We start from the raw sequence: 17,844 nt of genomic DNA, 5'->3' as shown, positions 1-17,844 counted from the left end.
TTTACCCAGCTCCCTGGTTTACTTCCGTGTCCTTTTGTTTTGTTTTGAAGTCTCCTCACTCTGATGCACTCCCCGCCCCTCCTACCCGAAAATAAGGTTGCGATGTTGAGTGCCAATTGATGTTTCACCTGTGAGCGAAGGCAGGGAGAATTAGCAAGTCGTCCCAGTGAGCGATAGTCTGGGTGTCTTCCCTTGCTCAAGACCCTTCCTCGCTCTGTTTAGTGCTGTCAGTGTCTTCTTGGGAACCTTACACATCTCTTAATAATGTCACTTAAGTGTTTTTATTGCTATAATAAGTGAGCTTTTTTGTGCCTTAAAATAGCTCGCTGGTTATTCCTGTCCTAAAAGAAAGCCTTTGGTTTTTGTATGTTAAATTTGTAGCTAGATATCCTTAGTACAGGAGCTCTGGTGGTGTAGTGGTTACACCTTAGACGGCTAACCATAAAGTCAGCAGTTCAAAACCACCAGCTGCCCTGAGGGAGAAAGATGAGGCTTTCTTCTCCCATAAAGAGTGACAGTCTCAGAAACCCACAGGGGCGGGTCTACCCTGCCCTATAGGGTCACTATGAGTCAGAATCACTTCCACAGCGGTGAGGCTGCAGATACCCTTAGTAGCTCAAGGTTTGGTCAACTTTTATTTGTTCCAATCTTTAAGACAGGGTCTCCTGGGGTTTTTCATAGATACAGTCAGATAGTGTTTTAAATCAGGCCGATTTGTCATGTATTTATAGATTGCCTGATACTAAAGGTATTTGGTTATAATGGATGGATTGGTTAGTATTTCATTTAGGATTTTCATGTGTATTTGACTTAGAGAGATTAACTTATGGACTTCCTTGTTTGTAATAGACTAATATTATGAGATCTGGGTAATAGGGAAGTGGAAAAGCCTATCTTTTCTCTCGTCAGGGTCAGTTTACATCACAGAGCAGTTCTCTGTGCTGTTGTTTTTGTTTTTTAAATATGTGAGTTTGAATGAACTTACCAATAAAAGTCAGAAGGCTAGAGTCCTTATTGTTCTACATCATTCTCTGATCGTTTTTATGTTCTTAAGTGCTCTTTAGGCGACTCTGGTTCTCTATGGCTTGTTGTAAGGTGCCCTGGAATTCATTCCCCAAAACCATGACCTCTTGGCATTCTTTTCCACAAGCATCACCAGGGACTTGTGTTGCTCAACCCTCCTAGCTGCTCCATGTCTGTTTTTTCTAGATTGCTCCTATTTCTCATTTCGCTTCCAGTTACTTAGGATTTCCCCTCCATTTTGTAATTGATTAATTAATTTTGAGTTTCTCTTGCATTGTATCATTTCCTTTGTTGGTGGCGGTACTCTGGTTGGGGGGGTTGGAGTGGAGTGTGTGTTGGGTGTTTGGCTCCACATTGTCCCAAAGCAGGATAAATTCAAAACTCACTGCCACCAAGTCGATTCCAAGTCATAGCAACCCTGGACAGGGTAGAACTGCCCCTGTGGGTTTCTGAGACTGTGACTATTTGTAAGAGTAGACAGCCTCGTCTTTCTCCTGCAGATCGGCTGGTGGGTTTGAACTGCTGGCTTTGCAGTTCGCAGCTCAGTACCTAGCCCACTATGCCACCAGGGCTCTTCATAGAAGGATGAAGTGACATGAACTTACAAACGTGGCAAATTACCAACAGATATATTTTTAACCCTCCCTGCCCCAAATTTGAACAGCTAATTGGTAGTTTTACAACCAGAGTCAATGGACACTATGTCTTTCTCACTCTGTCTTCAAAACCACCGTGTGATTAACACTGACCCAGTGCTGAGTCACTCCCGCTCATCGGCCCCCTGAAAGACAGGGTAGAATGGCCCCACAGGGCCCCGAACCTTCGGTCTTTACTGAGCAGACTGCCACATCTTTCCCCCAAGTAGTGATGGGTTTGAACCACCAACCTTCTGGCTAACAGCCCAGTGCTCAACCAGTGCCCTCCCCGGGCTCCTTGTTCACGCTTACAGCAAACCTGTGTTCGGACAAGCCACATGTTAAGCACTCGGAGGTCACGTGTGGCTTATGGCTGCCACGCGGGTCAGCGTAGGTCTAGATGTAGCTTGGGTACTCTATCTAATAGAGATAACAGACGATAGCTTCTTCCTTGGGCTAGCTTCTGAAACTCCAGACCCTGGTACCCACAGACCTCAAGCCGCCTCCTCCCACTAGAGGGCTCTGCCTAAGAGCATCACCCCTCTAAGAACACTGTACCAGTCTCCTGACTCCTCCTGCCTTTATCGCTAGTGATTAGTACAGCAAGAACAGTGATGGTGGGAACTGCCTTGTAACAGGCAGACAAGGGACAGAGCTGGAGCCTCAAGCTACCTTCCTCTTTCTCCCCCCCCAACCTTTGGACTTCTGGATCAGGGACCTGAGTCGCCTTGAACAACCAGAGTTTGGAGGTGGGGAGTGGGGGGCAACAGCGCCTGAGTTAATGGTGTTCTGTCCGGACTGATAACTGTCACCTTCCACTCCATTGTTCGGGAGCTTTGTCCTCATGTTTCCACCGGCATCTCTAAGAGAGACGGAGAAAGGAAAAATCAGGTATCAACAGATGCCCCACTTTAGCTTCCAACTTGGTGCTCTGTAAACACCTCAGCCTGAGTTACACAGTAGAGTCACCCAAGAGCTTTCAAAAATGGCCAGTGTCCGGCCCCACCCCTGACCATCAGGAATGCAGAAGGCAACGCAGGGTACAGCCAGGCTGCAGGTGGGACGCTGCAGCACAGAGAGCAGTGGAAGGGGCTTTGCCTCTCACTCTGCTTGTCATCGTGTGTCCTGGCTGCTGGGATTGGGTGTCATTGAGTCGGTTCTGACTCACAGTGACTGTGTGCACACCGATTGAAACACGCCTGCTCCAGCACCGTCCCCACACTGGTGATGTTTGAGCTCATTGCTGCAGCCACTGTGTCCGCCCAGCTCCTTGAGGGCTTCCTCTTTTTCACTGCCCCTCTACCAAGCGTGATGTCCTTCTCCAGGGCCTGGGCCCTCCTGGCAATATGTCCAAAGCACATGAGACGAAGTCTCACCATCCTCGCCTCTAAGGAACAGTCTGGCAGTACTTCTGCCAGGACAGATTTGTTTGTTCTTTCGGCCGTCCCTGGTACTTTCCGTCTTCCTCACCGGCACTGCTGTGCCATGCGTCAGTTCTCCTGCCGTTCTCTTTGCTCATCGCCCAACTTCCACATGCCTATGAGGCAACCGAGAACACCAGGGCCTGGGTCAGGCACACCTTAGTCCTCAAAATGACTTTCTCGACGTGCAGCACTTTAAACAGGTCATCGGTGCAGTGTGTCATTCCATCTCCTGACTGCAGCTTCCAGGAGATTTTCAAACCGGACAAAATCCTGACAACTGCCACCTCTTCTCTGTGTGTAGAGTGGCCAGTCGAAGCTTGTAACTGCTTTGTGCCTCGGGTTCTTCGGTTTTCAAATGAGAATGGTACCACCTACTCCTACCCTGCCCACCTAAGGTTTTCAGGGCAAAACAAATGCTAATGAGGATAGACCCACCCGAGCACTTGTGATTTACACAGGCTCTGGAGTGGCAAAGCCATTCACCCCTGCACAGGTGCCCGGATCACCTCGTGGCAGTCTCTAGGGAGGTTTCCTGCGCCAGGTCTGTCCGAGGGAGGGGATGCAAAGCTATCAGGGTGCTGAGGGCTCCACCCAGCTCCGCCTCTGAGGTGGGAGACAAAGAGCAGAAACCCCTGGCCCGGCATGCCCCAGTTCTACCCAGGTGGACACTGGGGGGACCGTGACTGGGGAGGCAGGAGGCATGCATGGCCTTCCTAGGGACACTCTGGGCCAATGGCTTAGTGGAAAGTAGACTAAGAGCTTGGTCTCTACTGTCTTACGTCCCCAATTTAAACATGCCTTAAGAAAAGGAAGGAAAGACTTGCTCCACATTGCAGGCAGCCCCGGGTTCAAATCCCAGCTCTGCCAGTACCGCCCAGCCATGGACGAATGGTGTGAGCGCTCTCAGACCCGTCCTCTGTAAAACGGGGGCGATCACAGGACCTGCCCTCTGAGGATGTCTGTGACTATCAACTTGGCTCAGTGCCCGTGCATACAGTCATTGCTATTGTTGGACAGATGGACAGACGGACGGATGGACGGACGGAACCATGATAAGCTGTGATCTAGTTCTCTAGCCTCATCAAAAGCTGGAATTGGAGGGCTCTTCCTTGGGAATGTTCTCACCGCACCTCTAATTTGTCAGCTGAAGAAACAAAACCCCTCCTTGCCCTTGTAGTTGGCACTTTTCTCGCACACAAGGAGCAGACAGTAACCAAGCCGTCTCTGAGGGCCGCCCGCTCGGAGATACTTGCATCCAGGAGAAAGCTCGGCTGCAAGGAGCAGTGCCCAGAGGTGTCTCAAAGGCCTGAGCCTCACCTACAGCCGGCTCCCTCACTTGTTCCATTTGTCCGGCTGGCACCGCCACATGGACTCAGAATCATGGCACCATTTTGAGTTCTTTGCCTTCAAGTTATAAGTCACTATTTAGTAGGTCCTGTGTCTTGGTGTTACAGTGGTTATGCATTGGACTGCGACCCACAAGGTCAGCAGTTCAAAGCCACCAGCCACTCAGGGGGCTTGGATGGATGGATGGATGTCTCTAAATTTCTGATTAGCCTCTACTCCATTTCTGACCATGCCAATTGCTTTCCATGTTGCTGGACATGAGGGGAGTGTAGCCAGAATGAGTAGAGTGGGGGACCTGTGAGTCTAGAAAAGGTGTCACCTGGCCCCACCTCACCCTGCCCCCACCCCCACTGTGACAGAGGAAGACCCACAGCAAGGCTGACACGGCCCAGCATCGAGGGAGCTGTGGTTCCAATCTGGGGACAACTGAGGAGGAGGCAGTGGAAGGTCATGGTAGCCTGGCTGGTGGTCATGCCTCGGCCACGAGGCACCCATACCCACCCTGGTTCAAAGCACAGCGGACACCCCTTCAGCAGCGGGCGCTGCCTGGGTGGGGTCACTCCACGTGCTGACCGCCGCCTTGTGTCTCCGCAGAAGGACTTCACGGTGCGCGAGGAGCTGCAGCGGCAGGACGTGGAGCGCTGGCTGGGCTTCATCACGTTCCTGTGCGAGGTGTTCGGCGCCATGCGCAGCAGCACGGGCGAGCCCTTCCGCGTGCTCGTGTGCCCCATCTACACCTGCCTCAGGGAGGTAAGGGGCGCATGCGCCGGCCGGAGCGCTGGCATTCCCTCCATCCGTGGCCAAAGCTGCACGAGGTTTCCTCACCGAGAAAGCCATCCGCCCTTTGCCAACGGAAGCCCCAATTCCCTGCCGCTTCCCAAAGCCAGGTATCGATTTACCGCGTCTGAGCACAGGGAAATAGTCCCCTGGCTTCAGCCGCCCAGGCACTGGCTGTGACATGGCCCGCATAAAGGATGCCCTCCGTATAATATGAATGAATGAATGAACCTTTGGGTTGGATCGGCTTACCATCGGATCATTTCAAAAACACGTTTGCTTCTGAATTGCGTCTGAGAAAAGGAAATCAGTAGGGATCACCAGGAGATTTGGTGGAGATTAAGTACCTGGTGGAAGTGTAGGGCTGGGAGCGGGGCGGGGGTACTTGCCCTGCCAGATCTAACACTGTACTTCATGAGGTCTCTGGGGCAGGGGTGCAAGGGGGCAGAGGGGAGCTGGAGGCCCCAAGGCTGTTGGTGTTGTGGGTACGAGGCTGGTGGTTTGGAATAGAACTGAGGGCAGGATGGCTGGGACTTCCAGAAGCACTGTCTGAGCTAGAGCCAGTGGGACTTGCTAAGGGAGGGGGAAGGGCGAAGTGGCCTGGCCAGCCTGGTGGATTATCCTCTGGGATGGGGGCAGTTGAATGAGAAAGGGGCAGAGGGAGGTGAAAATCAGGAACTGGTGTCCGTCTTAGGAGGCATTCATTGCCTGCTGGGCATGCTGGGAGCTCTCCCCTAGGTACCTAGGTAGAAGGGTCCAGAGATCTGAGGGGTGAAGTTAGTGCACTCAGCCGCTAAGTGGAACAAGTGGACGTTCGAGTCCTCCCAGGCTGGCATCAGAAGAAAGGCCTGGCAGTGTACCTCCAAACCATCAGTCACTGAAAACCCTGTGAAGCACAGCCCCGACCCTCCTGGGCCTACCACGTACCAGCATGGACTCAATAGCAGCAGGTGTCTGGGTTTGGGGTTTGGGTTGTTTCCTTGTGCTCTGAGCCCTGGTGGTATAGTGGGTTACGTGTTGCACTGCAAAGCACAAGGTCACCAGTTCAGAGGCACCAGCTGCCCCGTGGGAGAAAGATGAGGCTTTCTACTCCCATCGAGGGGCGGTTCGAGTCTGTGCTGGCGGGTCACTATGAGTCAGAATTGACTTGATAGCAGTGAGTTTTGGGGTTTTGTTTTTTAATTGTCTAAGGCAGCGTTCTCAAGCTGTGGGTCTCAACCCCTTTGGGGGTCGAATGACCCTTTCACAGAGGTCGCCTAAGACCATCAGAAAACACATATTTCTGATGCTTTTAGGAACCAAGACACCACTCTTCTATCCATCTCCAGGTGGGTCTGCCCACATGCAAATATGCCCACATACGAGTACCTGGCGTGATAACATCATCGTGCCAACCCCATCACATACACCCCATACAAATACAGGTGTATGTGACAGGGTTGGTGCCATAAAGTTTATATGCGGACCAGTAACACATGTGTAGAGAACAGCTACTGTGTAGAAAGCAGCTGCTGTGTTAAAAGCAGCTACTTTGTTAAAAAGCAGCTACTGTGTTGAAAGCAGCAGTATTGGAGGTAAAATGACACTTCATGAATTATAATTACATTTTTTTGTGATTAATCACTATGCGTTTATTATGGTCAGTTTGTAACAATGAAAATACATCCTGCATATCAGATATTTACATGACAATTCATAACAGTAGCAAAACGACAGTGATGAAGTAGCAAGGAAAATAATTTTATGGTTGGGGGAGGGGTCACCACAACATGAGGAACTGTATTTAAGGGTCTCGGCTTTATGGAAGGTTGAGAACCACTGATCTAAGCATATAGAAAAGGACCCTTAATGAGGAATGAGCTCTGCCCTGAGCAGCTAACTGCAAGGTCAGCAGTTCAAGCCCATCAGCCACTCCAAGGGAGAAAGAGGAGACTCTCTGCTCCCCTAAAGATTTACAGTCTCAGAAACCCACGGGGCAGTTCAGCTCTGCCCTATAGGGTCACTTTGAGTTGGAATCGACTCAATGGCAGATGGACATGGAAGACATCTGAAGGATGACATGAGCATGGTGCTATAGGCTGGTGATAGACGCCAGGAAGAGGGTCTAGATCGAGGTGCGGGCCGTGCCCAGGAGGCAAGCCAGAGGGCATGGGATCTGAAAATGCCACAGAACCCTTGAGAATGGTCTCAGGGACCCCTCAGCTTGAGCCAGCAGAGTGCTCCATGTGTGCTGCCCTGGAGCGTCTTCAGCTCCCCTGCAGCAGTGACCAAGGAGCAGCCACCGGGGACATGGCCGGCGGAGAACTAGATAGAACTGGGGACAGTGCTGTGGCCCGGCTTGCACGCAAAAGGGACCACTGGGGACCGCGACTGCAGAGGAGGGAGCTCTGTAGGCAGGCTCGTTGCTAGCCTGCCTGCGATGAGTCGGTGGCGGTGGGGACGTGAAGGGAGTTGGAGAAGGGGAGCTGTGTGGGAACGAGGGGCGGGTAGGAGGTGTGTGTGATCAAAGACATGTTGGTGTTTGTTGAAGAAAGGGTGCCCGTAGAGTGGTTTAAGAAAAGGAAGGGGAGGGGCTTTCAAGGGTCTGGGTAGCCTCCATTTGGAAGGCATTGCCTGAACCTTGCAGACGCATGGTCCCGCCTGCACACCAGGCCTGTCCTGGGCGCTTTGTAAGCCTGGAAGTGGCTGTCACTCGCAGAACCAAGCCAGGTTTCTTATGGAGCACCTGGAATGCAGACACCAGAATTCCTCTCCCTACCACACGTCACCCTCAAGGTGACTCCGGGCCAGAATGAGGCGGCAAGCGATCTGCAGCCGTTCTGTCCACATCCGTTTGGGCTTGTCCAAAGGCGGCCCTCTTGGAGGCAGGGGTCTGGCGCCTATGGCCTCTGGGGTCCTCCCACCCTTGCCTGCAGCGTGCCTCACCCAGGAAGCAATCTCTTGCCAGGGCAATACCCTCAACTGTCCCGACAAGTTTGCTGGGCACGATCAGGAACACCTCCTAGTGTCGCCGGCACCTGCTCCCCCACACCCCCATCCCAAGCAGGAAGTGGGGCCACAAGTGAGCACTGTTCTGGCTGCTGGGACACTTTTCACACCACCTGAGGTGGTGTGAGCTTCCTGGTGTGAGATCCGAGGTGGGGAGACTGTGCCGAGAGCCCCCTAGAGCACACCAGTCAGCATGTTCAGCTCCTCAGGCGCAGGCCCACACCACACTAGGGGTCATCTGGCAGTCAAAGTGTCCCCAGTGGCTTTTACCATCTGTGTTAGGCCGGGTTGACCAGAGAAACAAATCCATTGACACTCCGTATGTGTGTAAGAGAGAGCTTTATAGAAAGAGTAATTGTACATTAAGGAAACAGCCCAGCCCAGTCCCGATCAAGTCCATAAGTCCAATATTAGCCCATATGTCTAATACTAGTCCATAAATTCCTCTTCACATGCAATGATACCAAGTGCAGGAAGATAACAGGCTGGTGGGTGACAAGTCTTATGGATCCAGCGGTGGTGGATGCATCCCCAGGGCTCTGGCTGCCATCAGCCACTTGTGAGCAGGAAGACAAGGCAGAGGGTGAGTGTGGTCCATCTCCAGGAAGGAAGAGAGGAAGTTCCCAGAATCCTCATGAGAAGGTCACAGCCACCAGGAGGCATGATCAGGCTGTGACCTGATTGACAGGCTAGACTCCACCCCTTCACTCTATTTATCAAGTTGACATGAAATTATGTAATTACCACGCCATCGTTTAAAAGGAGCTGGAGGCCCGCTTCCCCCAGCCGTGTGCTTGAGACCGCATGCTTGGGGACCCTGCTAAAGCATATCATCCCAGGCTGGGCCTGGGTTCAAGTCCAGGCTCTGCTGGTTTTGGCTGTGTGATCTTGGGGGAGAGTTTCACTACACTGAGCTTTCATTTCCTGTCTGCACTGGTGGTCTGCAAATGTGACTTACTCTGCCAGAGGTTAGGGGGCTGTTGAGGCCTGAGAGGGTACTGTGTGCTAGGCAGTGTCCTGCCTGGGATACATGACGGGTCCCTCCGGAGACCCTGACGTCCCAGTCCCGGACTCTTTCAGGAGAAAAGTTGACTTCTTAAAACTCAACCCTCAAGCCAGACGGAGGTAGAAAGGGGGGTGTGCAGGGAGTCTTATCGATCCCCAGAGACCCTGAATTCCCCACTGCTGAATCACACTCGCCCAGGCGTACTTCCTCAACTCGGGCTGATTAACCCTAGAGCAGGTCAAGCCAGCTCTTGGTAGTTTCTATGCTGGGGAAATACAGACCCTTTCCCTGGAGCTGCAAGGACGAAAGCAAACAGAAACTCCCTGCCATCGACTTGGTTCTGACTCACAGCGGCCCTGATGGACAGGATCGGATTGCCCCTGGGGATTTCTGAGACGGTACCTCTTTACGGGAGCAGGAATCCCTGTCTTTCTCCCTTGGAGTGACTGGTGGTTTCAAACTGCTGACCTTTCGGATAGTAGCTCAGTTTATAATAACCACGCCGATGGCTGGCCCCAGATGCCCAGCTCCTGCCCAGCTTGGGAGCCCAGGCCTTCCCCACCTGATTGTCAGGGTCCTGCACCCCGTGTGCACACCAGCCATAGGGATGGGAAGAGGCTCCCCCTGACAAGCTATGGTGGAGTTGTCCACCCTGGCAGCAGGTCTGGGGCACATGTTCAGTCCGTCAACCCCGCACTCTCTGGGTCCGTCCTGCCCACACTGGGACCCCAGTATTCCCTCTGGAGTCAGACCCAGCAGAATGGACCATTCTCAAGGTGACTCGGGCTTGAAACCTCACGGGATTAGGGCGTCATCCTCATCCTGGCGCTGTGCCATCCCCCTAACCCCCACCCCACCCCTGCTCGCAGCCTCCACGGGACCCAGCTCATAGGCCAGCCTGCCTGGTTACTCCACCCCCGCCCTGCCTTGTCACCTATTCCGAAGAGAAAGCGCTGTCTGAAGCACGCTACAGGGTCCTGCCTCTCTTCACTCAGCAAGACTCTCTCGCGCGGCTCCTTCATCCCGATGCCGTGTCCCCAGGGGTGCCAGCATAGAACTGTGCCCCTTGAGTTCTCAGGGGTGGTCCTCCACAGGCCATCAGACCTTCTCCCAAGGCCCCTTCGGAGTGGACTCAAACCTCAAACCTTTGTTTCCAAATGAGCGCGTGGCCGTTTGCACCGTCGCCCAGGGGTCCCCTCCAAAGGTTATCTTGCCCGCTGTGCGGCTGCAGAGTGCTCGCTCGGGTGACAGCCAATGAGTGGCACCATCCTGTACCTCCTGACACTCAAAGCCACAGAGCCAGTGGGTGGCACGGTCAGTATTTGAGGTCAGGTCCTCACCCCAGCACCAGCTCCATGGTGGGGGCCCTGTAGGGCCTTGAGGGGCCGGCGTGGCTTCCATCATGAGCAGCCTGTGCCGGTCAGAGACCCGTCTCCCTGTGGTGGATGAGGATGCTTTTCAATGAGTCTTCTGGTTGACCCAGGGCAAGTGGTCCCGGCCCCCGTGCTTGTCAAAGAGATTGAGGAGGCTTGGTCCCTGGAAGCTGCTGTGTCTCGGGCCCCCTGGTTGCAGCTCGCATCTTTTCCGGTCACCTTCAAAGGAGCCCCAGGATTGCACTCCGCTGTCCACAGAGCGGAGCCACAGAAGAAAGGCCTGAATCCTGCTCCCCCCAAGAAAACCCCACGGAGCAGCTCTGCCCTGCGATACATGGGGGTCGCCAGAAGCCAGAATCAATTTTGTGGCAGTGAGGCAGATGAGAAAAGGATCACTTGACCCCCTGCCCAGGTCCTCAGCCAGGCCAAGATAAAAGGTCCACACACAGACCTGTTGGTGCCTGAGCTCAAAGCGCCCTATCTCCATCTCCTGGCTGCTCCCCAATGTCCTGCCAGGCCCCTGACCATGCCCCTGTCACCTCTCTAACCCTGTGACCTTTCTACAAGGCATCTTTGGATTGTGGTTGCTGACCCTCTCAGGGCCCCTTACTTCAAGAGCTCTTCTAGAAACTTCTCTGGCAGGGGGTGGCTTTTACCCCTTTGCGCCTCTTCCCTTTGGCACCAGGAACTCTCTACTAACTCTTGTCCTCCTTGCTCCCCACTCCCACCTCCTCATGGCAAACCCCCACCCCCGTCTCCCCCTCAGTCTCTCCCTCCTCAGTGGGTGTCACAAACGCACAGAACCACAGGGTGGGCGGCCGACACCTACCCAGGGCACGACAGGAGCAGCCTTGGTGACCATGTGGCACACGAACTCCTGTGGCAGGAGCAGGAGGCCCCCTCAACAGCAGCAGCCCCTCCGAGCCCCATGGCCAGGCTGGGGTGGCAACAGAGGAGGGGAGGAGGCCTGCTTGCAGTCCCCACCCTACCCTACCCCCAGGCCAGCTCCCCAGAGCTCCCTTCCCCTCCAGACCCGGCTGCCCCTCTCCACACTTTGCAGCCGGGGATGGGGTGGAGGGGTAGGTGCTGCTGAGGGGCATCTCCGTGGGCACCCTCATGGGCGGGGAGCTGGCTGGGCTCCTGGCAGAGACCTGCAGACACGGACCAGGGAGGAGAACTCAGAGGTCAGGCGGCTCAGGAAATGAAACTGCTCTGTACACAATGAGAAGGCCACATTTGTACATTGTTACATGAGTATCCATTCAATTACTCTCATTGTCTGGGCTATCAGGGTGGAGGGGTTTGACCACGATAAAGACTGAGCTGCGCTGGGCGTGGCCACAGCACCCCTGCTAGTTCTGAGCACCCAGCCGAACATTACTCTAAGGGGCTTTTCCAGAGTGCTGCCACCAGGGCTGCGCTCTGACCACCACAGGGTCCACTGGCCGGAAGAGGCAGAGCGGGCTGTGGGTGGGCAGTAGCGTCTCCTGATAGGCGTGGAGACTGGCTGGTCAGCCCGGAGAGAAGGTCTACTCTGCAGATCATGGCTCTGGCCCCACACCTCAGGAGAGTGGATCTTGAAAAAGGGTCGGGGGACCCTAAATTCCCTGTTATCTGCTGTACAGTCCAGGTTAAGAACCACCAGGGGTCACAGCATAGGTGCATTGAATGGGCGTCCATTAAGAAGCCCAGAGGCATTGTGGGATCAAAACACCCTCTGCTGTCTGCTAGGGTTTGCAGACTGTTGCTCTGTACTAGCGCCAACAGCCTCATCTTCTGCCTGTGAGGCAGCGGTGGGATTTGAACCACCGAGCTCGAAGCTTGCAGCCTGACACTTAGCTCCCTGGGCCACCAGGACTCTTTGTGGGCAGGGCCCCACAGCTTTGAGAGACTCCGAGAGCTGAGCTTGAATCCTGGCTCTTCCACTGCCAAGCTGCAGATCTTCTATCTAATTCTTGAACCTCTCTGAACCTGCCTTTCCTGGGCAACACTTAAGCACTCGGCTACTAACTGAAAAGGTTAGTAGATCAAACCCACCCAGTAGCTCTCCGGGAGAAAGACCTGGCTCTCTGATCCTGTAACGGTTGCAGGTCCGAGAGACCCTATGGGGTAGCCCTACTCTGTCCCTTGGGGTCTCTAGGAGTCAAGATTGGCCCTGCACCCGACAGCAAGCGTTCGGGGAGGGTCCCTGGGTGAGGCAGATGGCTGAAGTCAGTGCTTTGAGTCCACTGCAGAGCCAGAGCAGAAAGCCAGAAAAGCAGGCAGTGTCACCCCCTAGTTCTGCTGTGATGCACATGAGGTTGTCATGATTCAGCTTCCACTCGATGGCAGCCTGGGGAACAGATTAAAATCTTTTTTCGAAAGGTTTGTTTTAAGGCTTAGGATTAGTGAGATGTCACCGTACCGAGAGTGAGTGGCATATGGCAGGGCCTCCATAAGCTGCCACAGGGTCACTGTGTTTGCATGCCCACCGGGTCCCAGGCATTGCTGAAGAGGAATTGCACATTAGTGATAATCCTGAGAAACAAGACACAGCCTCTGTAAGTGGTCATCCAAGCCCACCCCCACCCCGCACAGTCCTGGGGTGGGGCCCCCTCCCCCGCCCATTGTATCTCCATAGAAGGTCCCTGTGTTAGGCCAGGGGCACTAGAGAAATGAAGAGCTTTCTATCCAGAAGTAATTAAATATCAAGAAAATATCCCAGCCCAAGTCCGTAAGTCATACACTATTCCATAATCCCTCTTGAGACTCAGGCAGCCACGTGCCATGATGCAGAATGCAGAAGGAACAAAGTCATGTGGATCCAGTGGCGGTGGACGCACCTCCAGGGCTCGGTCAGCCAGCAGGAAGGTGAAGGCAGAGGGGGAGAGGAAGGTTCCCAGGGCCCTCCTTAGGATAAAGACACGCCTATACGGAGGCACCATCAGGCTGTGACCTGAGTGGCAGGTTGATTACCACCCCTACACTTTCATACCTCTAATAGCTGACCTGAAATTATTTAACAACCACAGTCCCCTAAGAACCAGAGCGGGCTTTCTGGGTGAACCATGCTCATCCTCCCCAAGGCCTGGTCCTCGCCCCTTCTTAGAGACAGGGTCATGGCCCACTGCCTCCTGGAACCCTTGTCTCCCTCTCCCCCAGCCCCCAGCCCAGCCCTCCTGCAACAGCCTATAGACTGTGTCCGTACAGGGCACCTTTCTCTGGGCCTGTCCTTTGCCAGGTGGCTCTCAATCCACAGGCATCTGGCGCAGGTGTGGGGAGGAGGCTGCCCCGCAGCATCTACACAGGACTGAGCACTGTGGGCTTCGCATCTTTCCTCGTGAGCGGCCAAGGGTACAAGAGGCTAGGAAGAGGCAGTGTCAAGGGTGGTCCTCCCCAAGGCGTCTGCAGCCCATTTGGTGACCGCATCCACAGAAGCGAAGCTTAGAATGTGTGTGTGCTGGGCACAGCTGAAGGAAGAGGAGTCTCAGCATCTGGGGGTCAGAGGGAAGGAGAGCCTCCTTGGCAGGGTGGGACCCCAAGCTGGGCCTTGATGGGAAGTGGGCTCAAGGTCAGCCCTCGGGGGTGGGGGGAGGAAGAGCTGGGCCAGGACTGGGAGCTTGGCAGTGCGTGGACCACCTGCAGCGGCATGGTGGGTGAGCTACAGGTATTCTGGGGGCCACAGGGTGACCCCCAAGAACCTCCGGCTTTTTAAAGCTAGAGATCAACACCATGGGTGGGTTAAAGGAGAGTCCATTTGTTCGGTCCACAGACACTGTGCTCATCCTTCCAGAAGCAAAATCCTGCTGCCCCATTGTCCACCCCAACGCACGGGGCCCGCCCTGAGCCTCACAGAGCAAACCTGCTCCATAGCGCATTCTTGACTGTGGTTTTTATAGGAGCAAACGGCCAAGCCTTTCTTCCGCAGGACAGGCAGCTGAAGGGTTCAATACCTCACCCCCTCCCCACCCCACCACACACATTCCCAGACCCCAGCCTTTCGTCCAGCACTGCCCAGGGACCTGCCCCTCACGGAACTGGAAACTCTCCCAGACACACTTCCTGCTAGAAATGGACTGCAGTCACCAGGACCAATCTGTCAGGGACACTCCCTGGCCAGGGGGACCCTGGGTGGCGCAGGGCACAGTGACCAGTGCTGTGATCCAGACGGGGTGGGATGGGAAGAGAGCGGCCAGGAGGTCCGAGGCCAGGAAGACCACCCTAGCAGAGACCGAGCCTGGGCGCCTTCTCCTCTTTCAGACGGTTCCTCTCCAGCTGATGGAGGAAAACATGAAGATGGGACGCAGAGCGCTGGGATAAAGCCCGAGAATCAGGAGAGCCTTTCTCCACATGCAGTTGATCCCACCCTGATCTTAAGCACAGACCCCGCCTGGAATGTTCCTCTGAGAATGTAGCCTGTTGGGGGCAGGTACACAGCCCCTGGGCACTGGGGTAGTGGGAGAGTCCTCCACCCCCGCCCCAGGTCCAGCAGCTGCTGCTATGAATAAATACCCAAGCGTAAGCCACGGCTCCTGGCACCGCCACCAAAATAACTCCCCACCAGCTCCATCCCTTCCAGAGCTTTCCGTGCCCCTTCCTTTTGGCAGAAGCAGAGAAGGCACTGGGTGGTGTGAGGCTGTTGATCTGCTAGGCGTACTGCACGCGCACGCACACACACACACACACACACACACACGGTGGAGGGGGACCTGAGAATGCCCAGGATCCTTGACCTCCAGGGAGAAAACTCAAGTTTCCCACCCCCCACTACTACCAGGCACCACACTGCACTCCCCCTCCAGCCCCCACCCCTTAACCAGTCCACTTCCTTAGCCCGGCTCTGCAAACTGCAACGTGAAATTTGAGGCCAGCCTGCCCCTTAGCAACAAGGTTAACATAGGATCAGCTGCAGAGCCTGGAGTTATAAAAATACCAGCTTCCACCAGACACTGGTTTCCAAAGGGAAGCCAGTCTCTAAGCCAGAAACGTTTTTAAAGCGCCTTTAAGACTCGGGCGATCTCTGGAGAGCACCCGTGCCCATCGCTTTCCGGAAGGTGGTTACAGGCTTGGCCTGTTTGCTCCGAGGGGTGGCCCGAGTGTGCCGTGGGGTCACGGTGAGTCGGGCTCTGCTCCGTGGCCGTGGATTTTCTCTGTGGGTTCTGTGTAGACCCGTCTATCTTTTCAGAAGTGGATCCCCACGTGGAATTAGATGGCATGTATTTATCTTCACTGTTTCCACTTGGCAGACGTGATGTTTGGATTCCATGTTGCTGCTTTTTGCGTCTGAGAAGTGTCCCCTGTAGGAGTCCTGCCGGTGAAGCTTGGGCTTGCTAGCTGAAAGCTCACTGGTTCGACCCCCCCGAGTTAATGCACACTGGGGAGACCGGAGCTTGTTGCCTTAAGGACTCGTAGCTTTGGGAACCTATGGAGCACTTCCACTCTGTCCTGTGGGCTGGAATCTACTTGAAGGGTTTGATTTTTAATACCTGCCACCGTAAATGGGTGCCCTGGTTATGCGTTGGTGTGCTAACCCAAAGGTGAGCAGTTCAAAACCACTGACCACTCCACTGGAGAAAGACAAGCCTCTCTACTCCCATAGAGTTGCAGTCTCAGAAACACACAGGGCCACTTCTACCCCGTCCTACACAGTCCCTAGGAGACGGCACATTTGGGTTTATAGTAAATATATTCTCTTCAGTGAACAAGGGGGATTTTTCCAGTCTGGGTCTATCCCAAATAAAGTGACTATGGACCTTTTAAAAATAATATAGAGAGAGGATTTAGGTGCCCTGGTAGCAGGGCGATGAGAGCACTCGGCTGCCAACCCAAAGGTGAGCTGTTCGAACCCACGCACAGCTCCTCAGGAGGAAGACGGCAGCATTCTGCTCTGTGCAGATTGGGGAACCCTGAGGGACCCCTCCACTGCCACACAGGGTCCCATGAGCCTCTGACGGGCCCCGTAGCACCTGACAAAAACACAGCACCCGATTTCTCTGGGGAAGCACAAGTAGCGGACACTGTAGGGGCCCCATGGCAGTCCACCAGGACTGACAGCTCAGAGACCGGGAGACAGTTCTACTCTGCCTTACAGAGCAGCTGCAAGTCAGAATCAACTGGATGGCATGAGTTTAGGCTCCTGCTGTTGTTTGCGGTAGTTTTGACTCAGGACTTTTAGACGCTTAGATGGAATTGCTGACTCCCAGTAAACCCCAGTCCTTCCAGCTCCCCTCGGGTGAGTCCCCCGTGCCCCCAAATTTCTTAAGGACTGAGGGGATGATGGTTGATGAGCTCTCCCCACCCCCGTGAGAGCCACCTGGGCGACCATAACCATTTTCTAGCAGGACGCATAACCACTCTGCCACCAGGGCTCCTGCTGCACCGATAGGGGATCCCATTGCACCTCGCTGGAGTGGTGTGCACATGACACACACGTCTGACAAGAATTGCTATCAGATAGAATCTAGACGTGCACGTGATGGCAATGAATTTTAAAAAATGGATTATGGAGTTAGGATGGCATCTGCCCCGTGACCTTGGAGCACCAGGGTAACCAGAACGGGATGCCTCTTTGTGGGTTCCATCCGCGTGAGCGGGTGGGGCACACCTGGGAACATGACGGGGACATAGATTTGAAAGAAAATAAATCCTGTCCTGTGGAGGTTAAAAGAGAAGGTGGGGGCGGGCTCAGGAACTTCAGACAACTGATCAGTCAGATAACACAATGAGGCTCCCTGGTGGAATTCTCTCTCCACGAGGAGGCCCGGAAGCCTGAGGACCCAGTGGTGATCACATGTGGGGCTGCCTACCTCCTCTAGAGAAAAACGAAAAAAGATAATAAACTCAGTGCCATCGAGTGGATACTGACTCATAGTGACCCTACAGGACACTCATAGTGACCCTACATTTCCTGTTTATGGGAGTAGAAAGCCCCATCTTTCCCCCCTCGGGTGGGCTGGTGGTTTCGAACTGCAGACCCTCTGGAGAAAGGAGGCTTTCTACACTTGTAAAGAGTTAGTCTCAGAAATCCAAGGGGCAGTTCTACTCTGCCCTAGGGGGAAACTGAGTCTAGATCCAGGACGTGAAGGCAGTGAATTTGGGTTTTTGTTTGGGATGCGGGAACCCATCCCTGGCAAAGGCACCTGGAATGGCCGGGCTTTGGAGAAGGTTCTGGGACCTCTCACCCACACTTGTCTCTGCAGACCCAGCAGTCACGTGACCAAAGCGAGGGAAGCCGGCAAGCTAACACTCACAGCCCACGTGCTGGGTCTGGAAGCCAGAAGGGAGACAGATGG

General features: G+C 54.3%; 1 protein-coding gene across 3 annotated transcripts in view; it reads left to right on the top strand.

The window, feature by feature from the left end:
- The window catches only part of CTIF (cap binding complex dependent translation initiation factor), a 263,218-nt gene that overhangs the window by 224,531 nt on the left and 20,843 nt on the right, over positions 1 to 17,844 (top strand). For 2 of the 3 annotated variants that reach the window (XM_075533017.1, XM_075533016.1), the window contains exon 10: positions 5,024 to 5,179. The exons of the other annotated variant lie outside the window; for it this stretch is intronic. In XM_075533017.1, coding sequence (XP_075389132.1) covers positions 5,024 to 5,179 — 156 coding nt within the window. The remainder of the gene's footprint in view (positions 1 to 5,023; positions 5,180 to 17,844) is intronic. 3 annotated transcript variants of the gene reach the window in all.

This window comes from Tenrec ecaudatus, chromosome 15 (genome assembly GCF_050624435.1).
Source record: "Tenrec ecaudatus isolate mTenEca1 chromosome 15, mTenEca1.hap1, whole genome shotgun sequence".
Classification (NCBI taxonomy): domain Eukaryota; kingdom Metazoa; phylum Chordata; class Mammalia; order Afrosoricida; family Tenrecidae; genus Tenrec; species Tenrec ecaudatus.
This window is presented reverse-complemented; position numbering and strand designations above follow the sequence as displayed.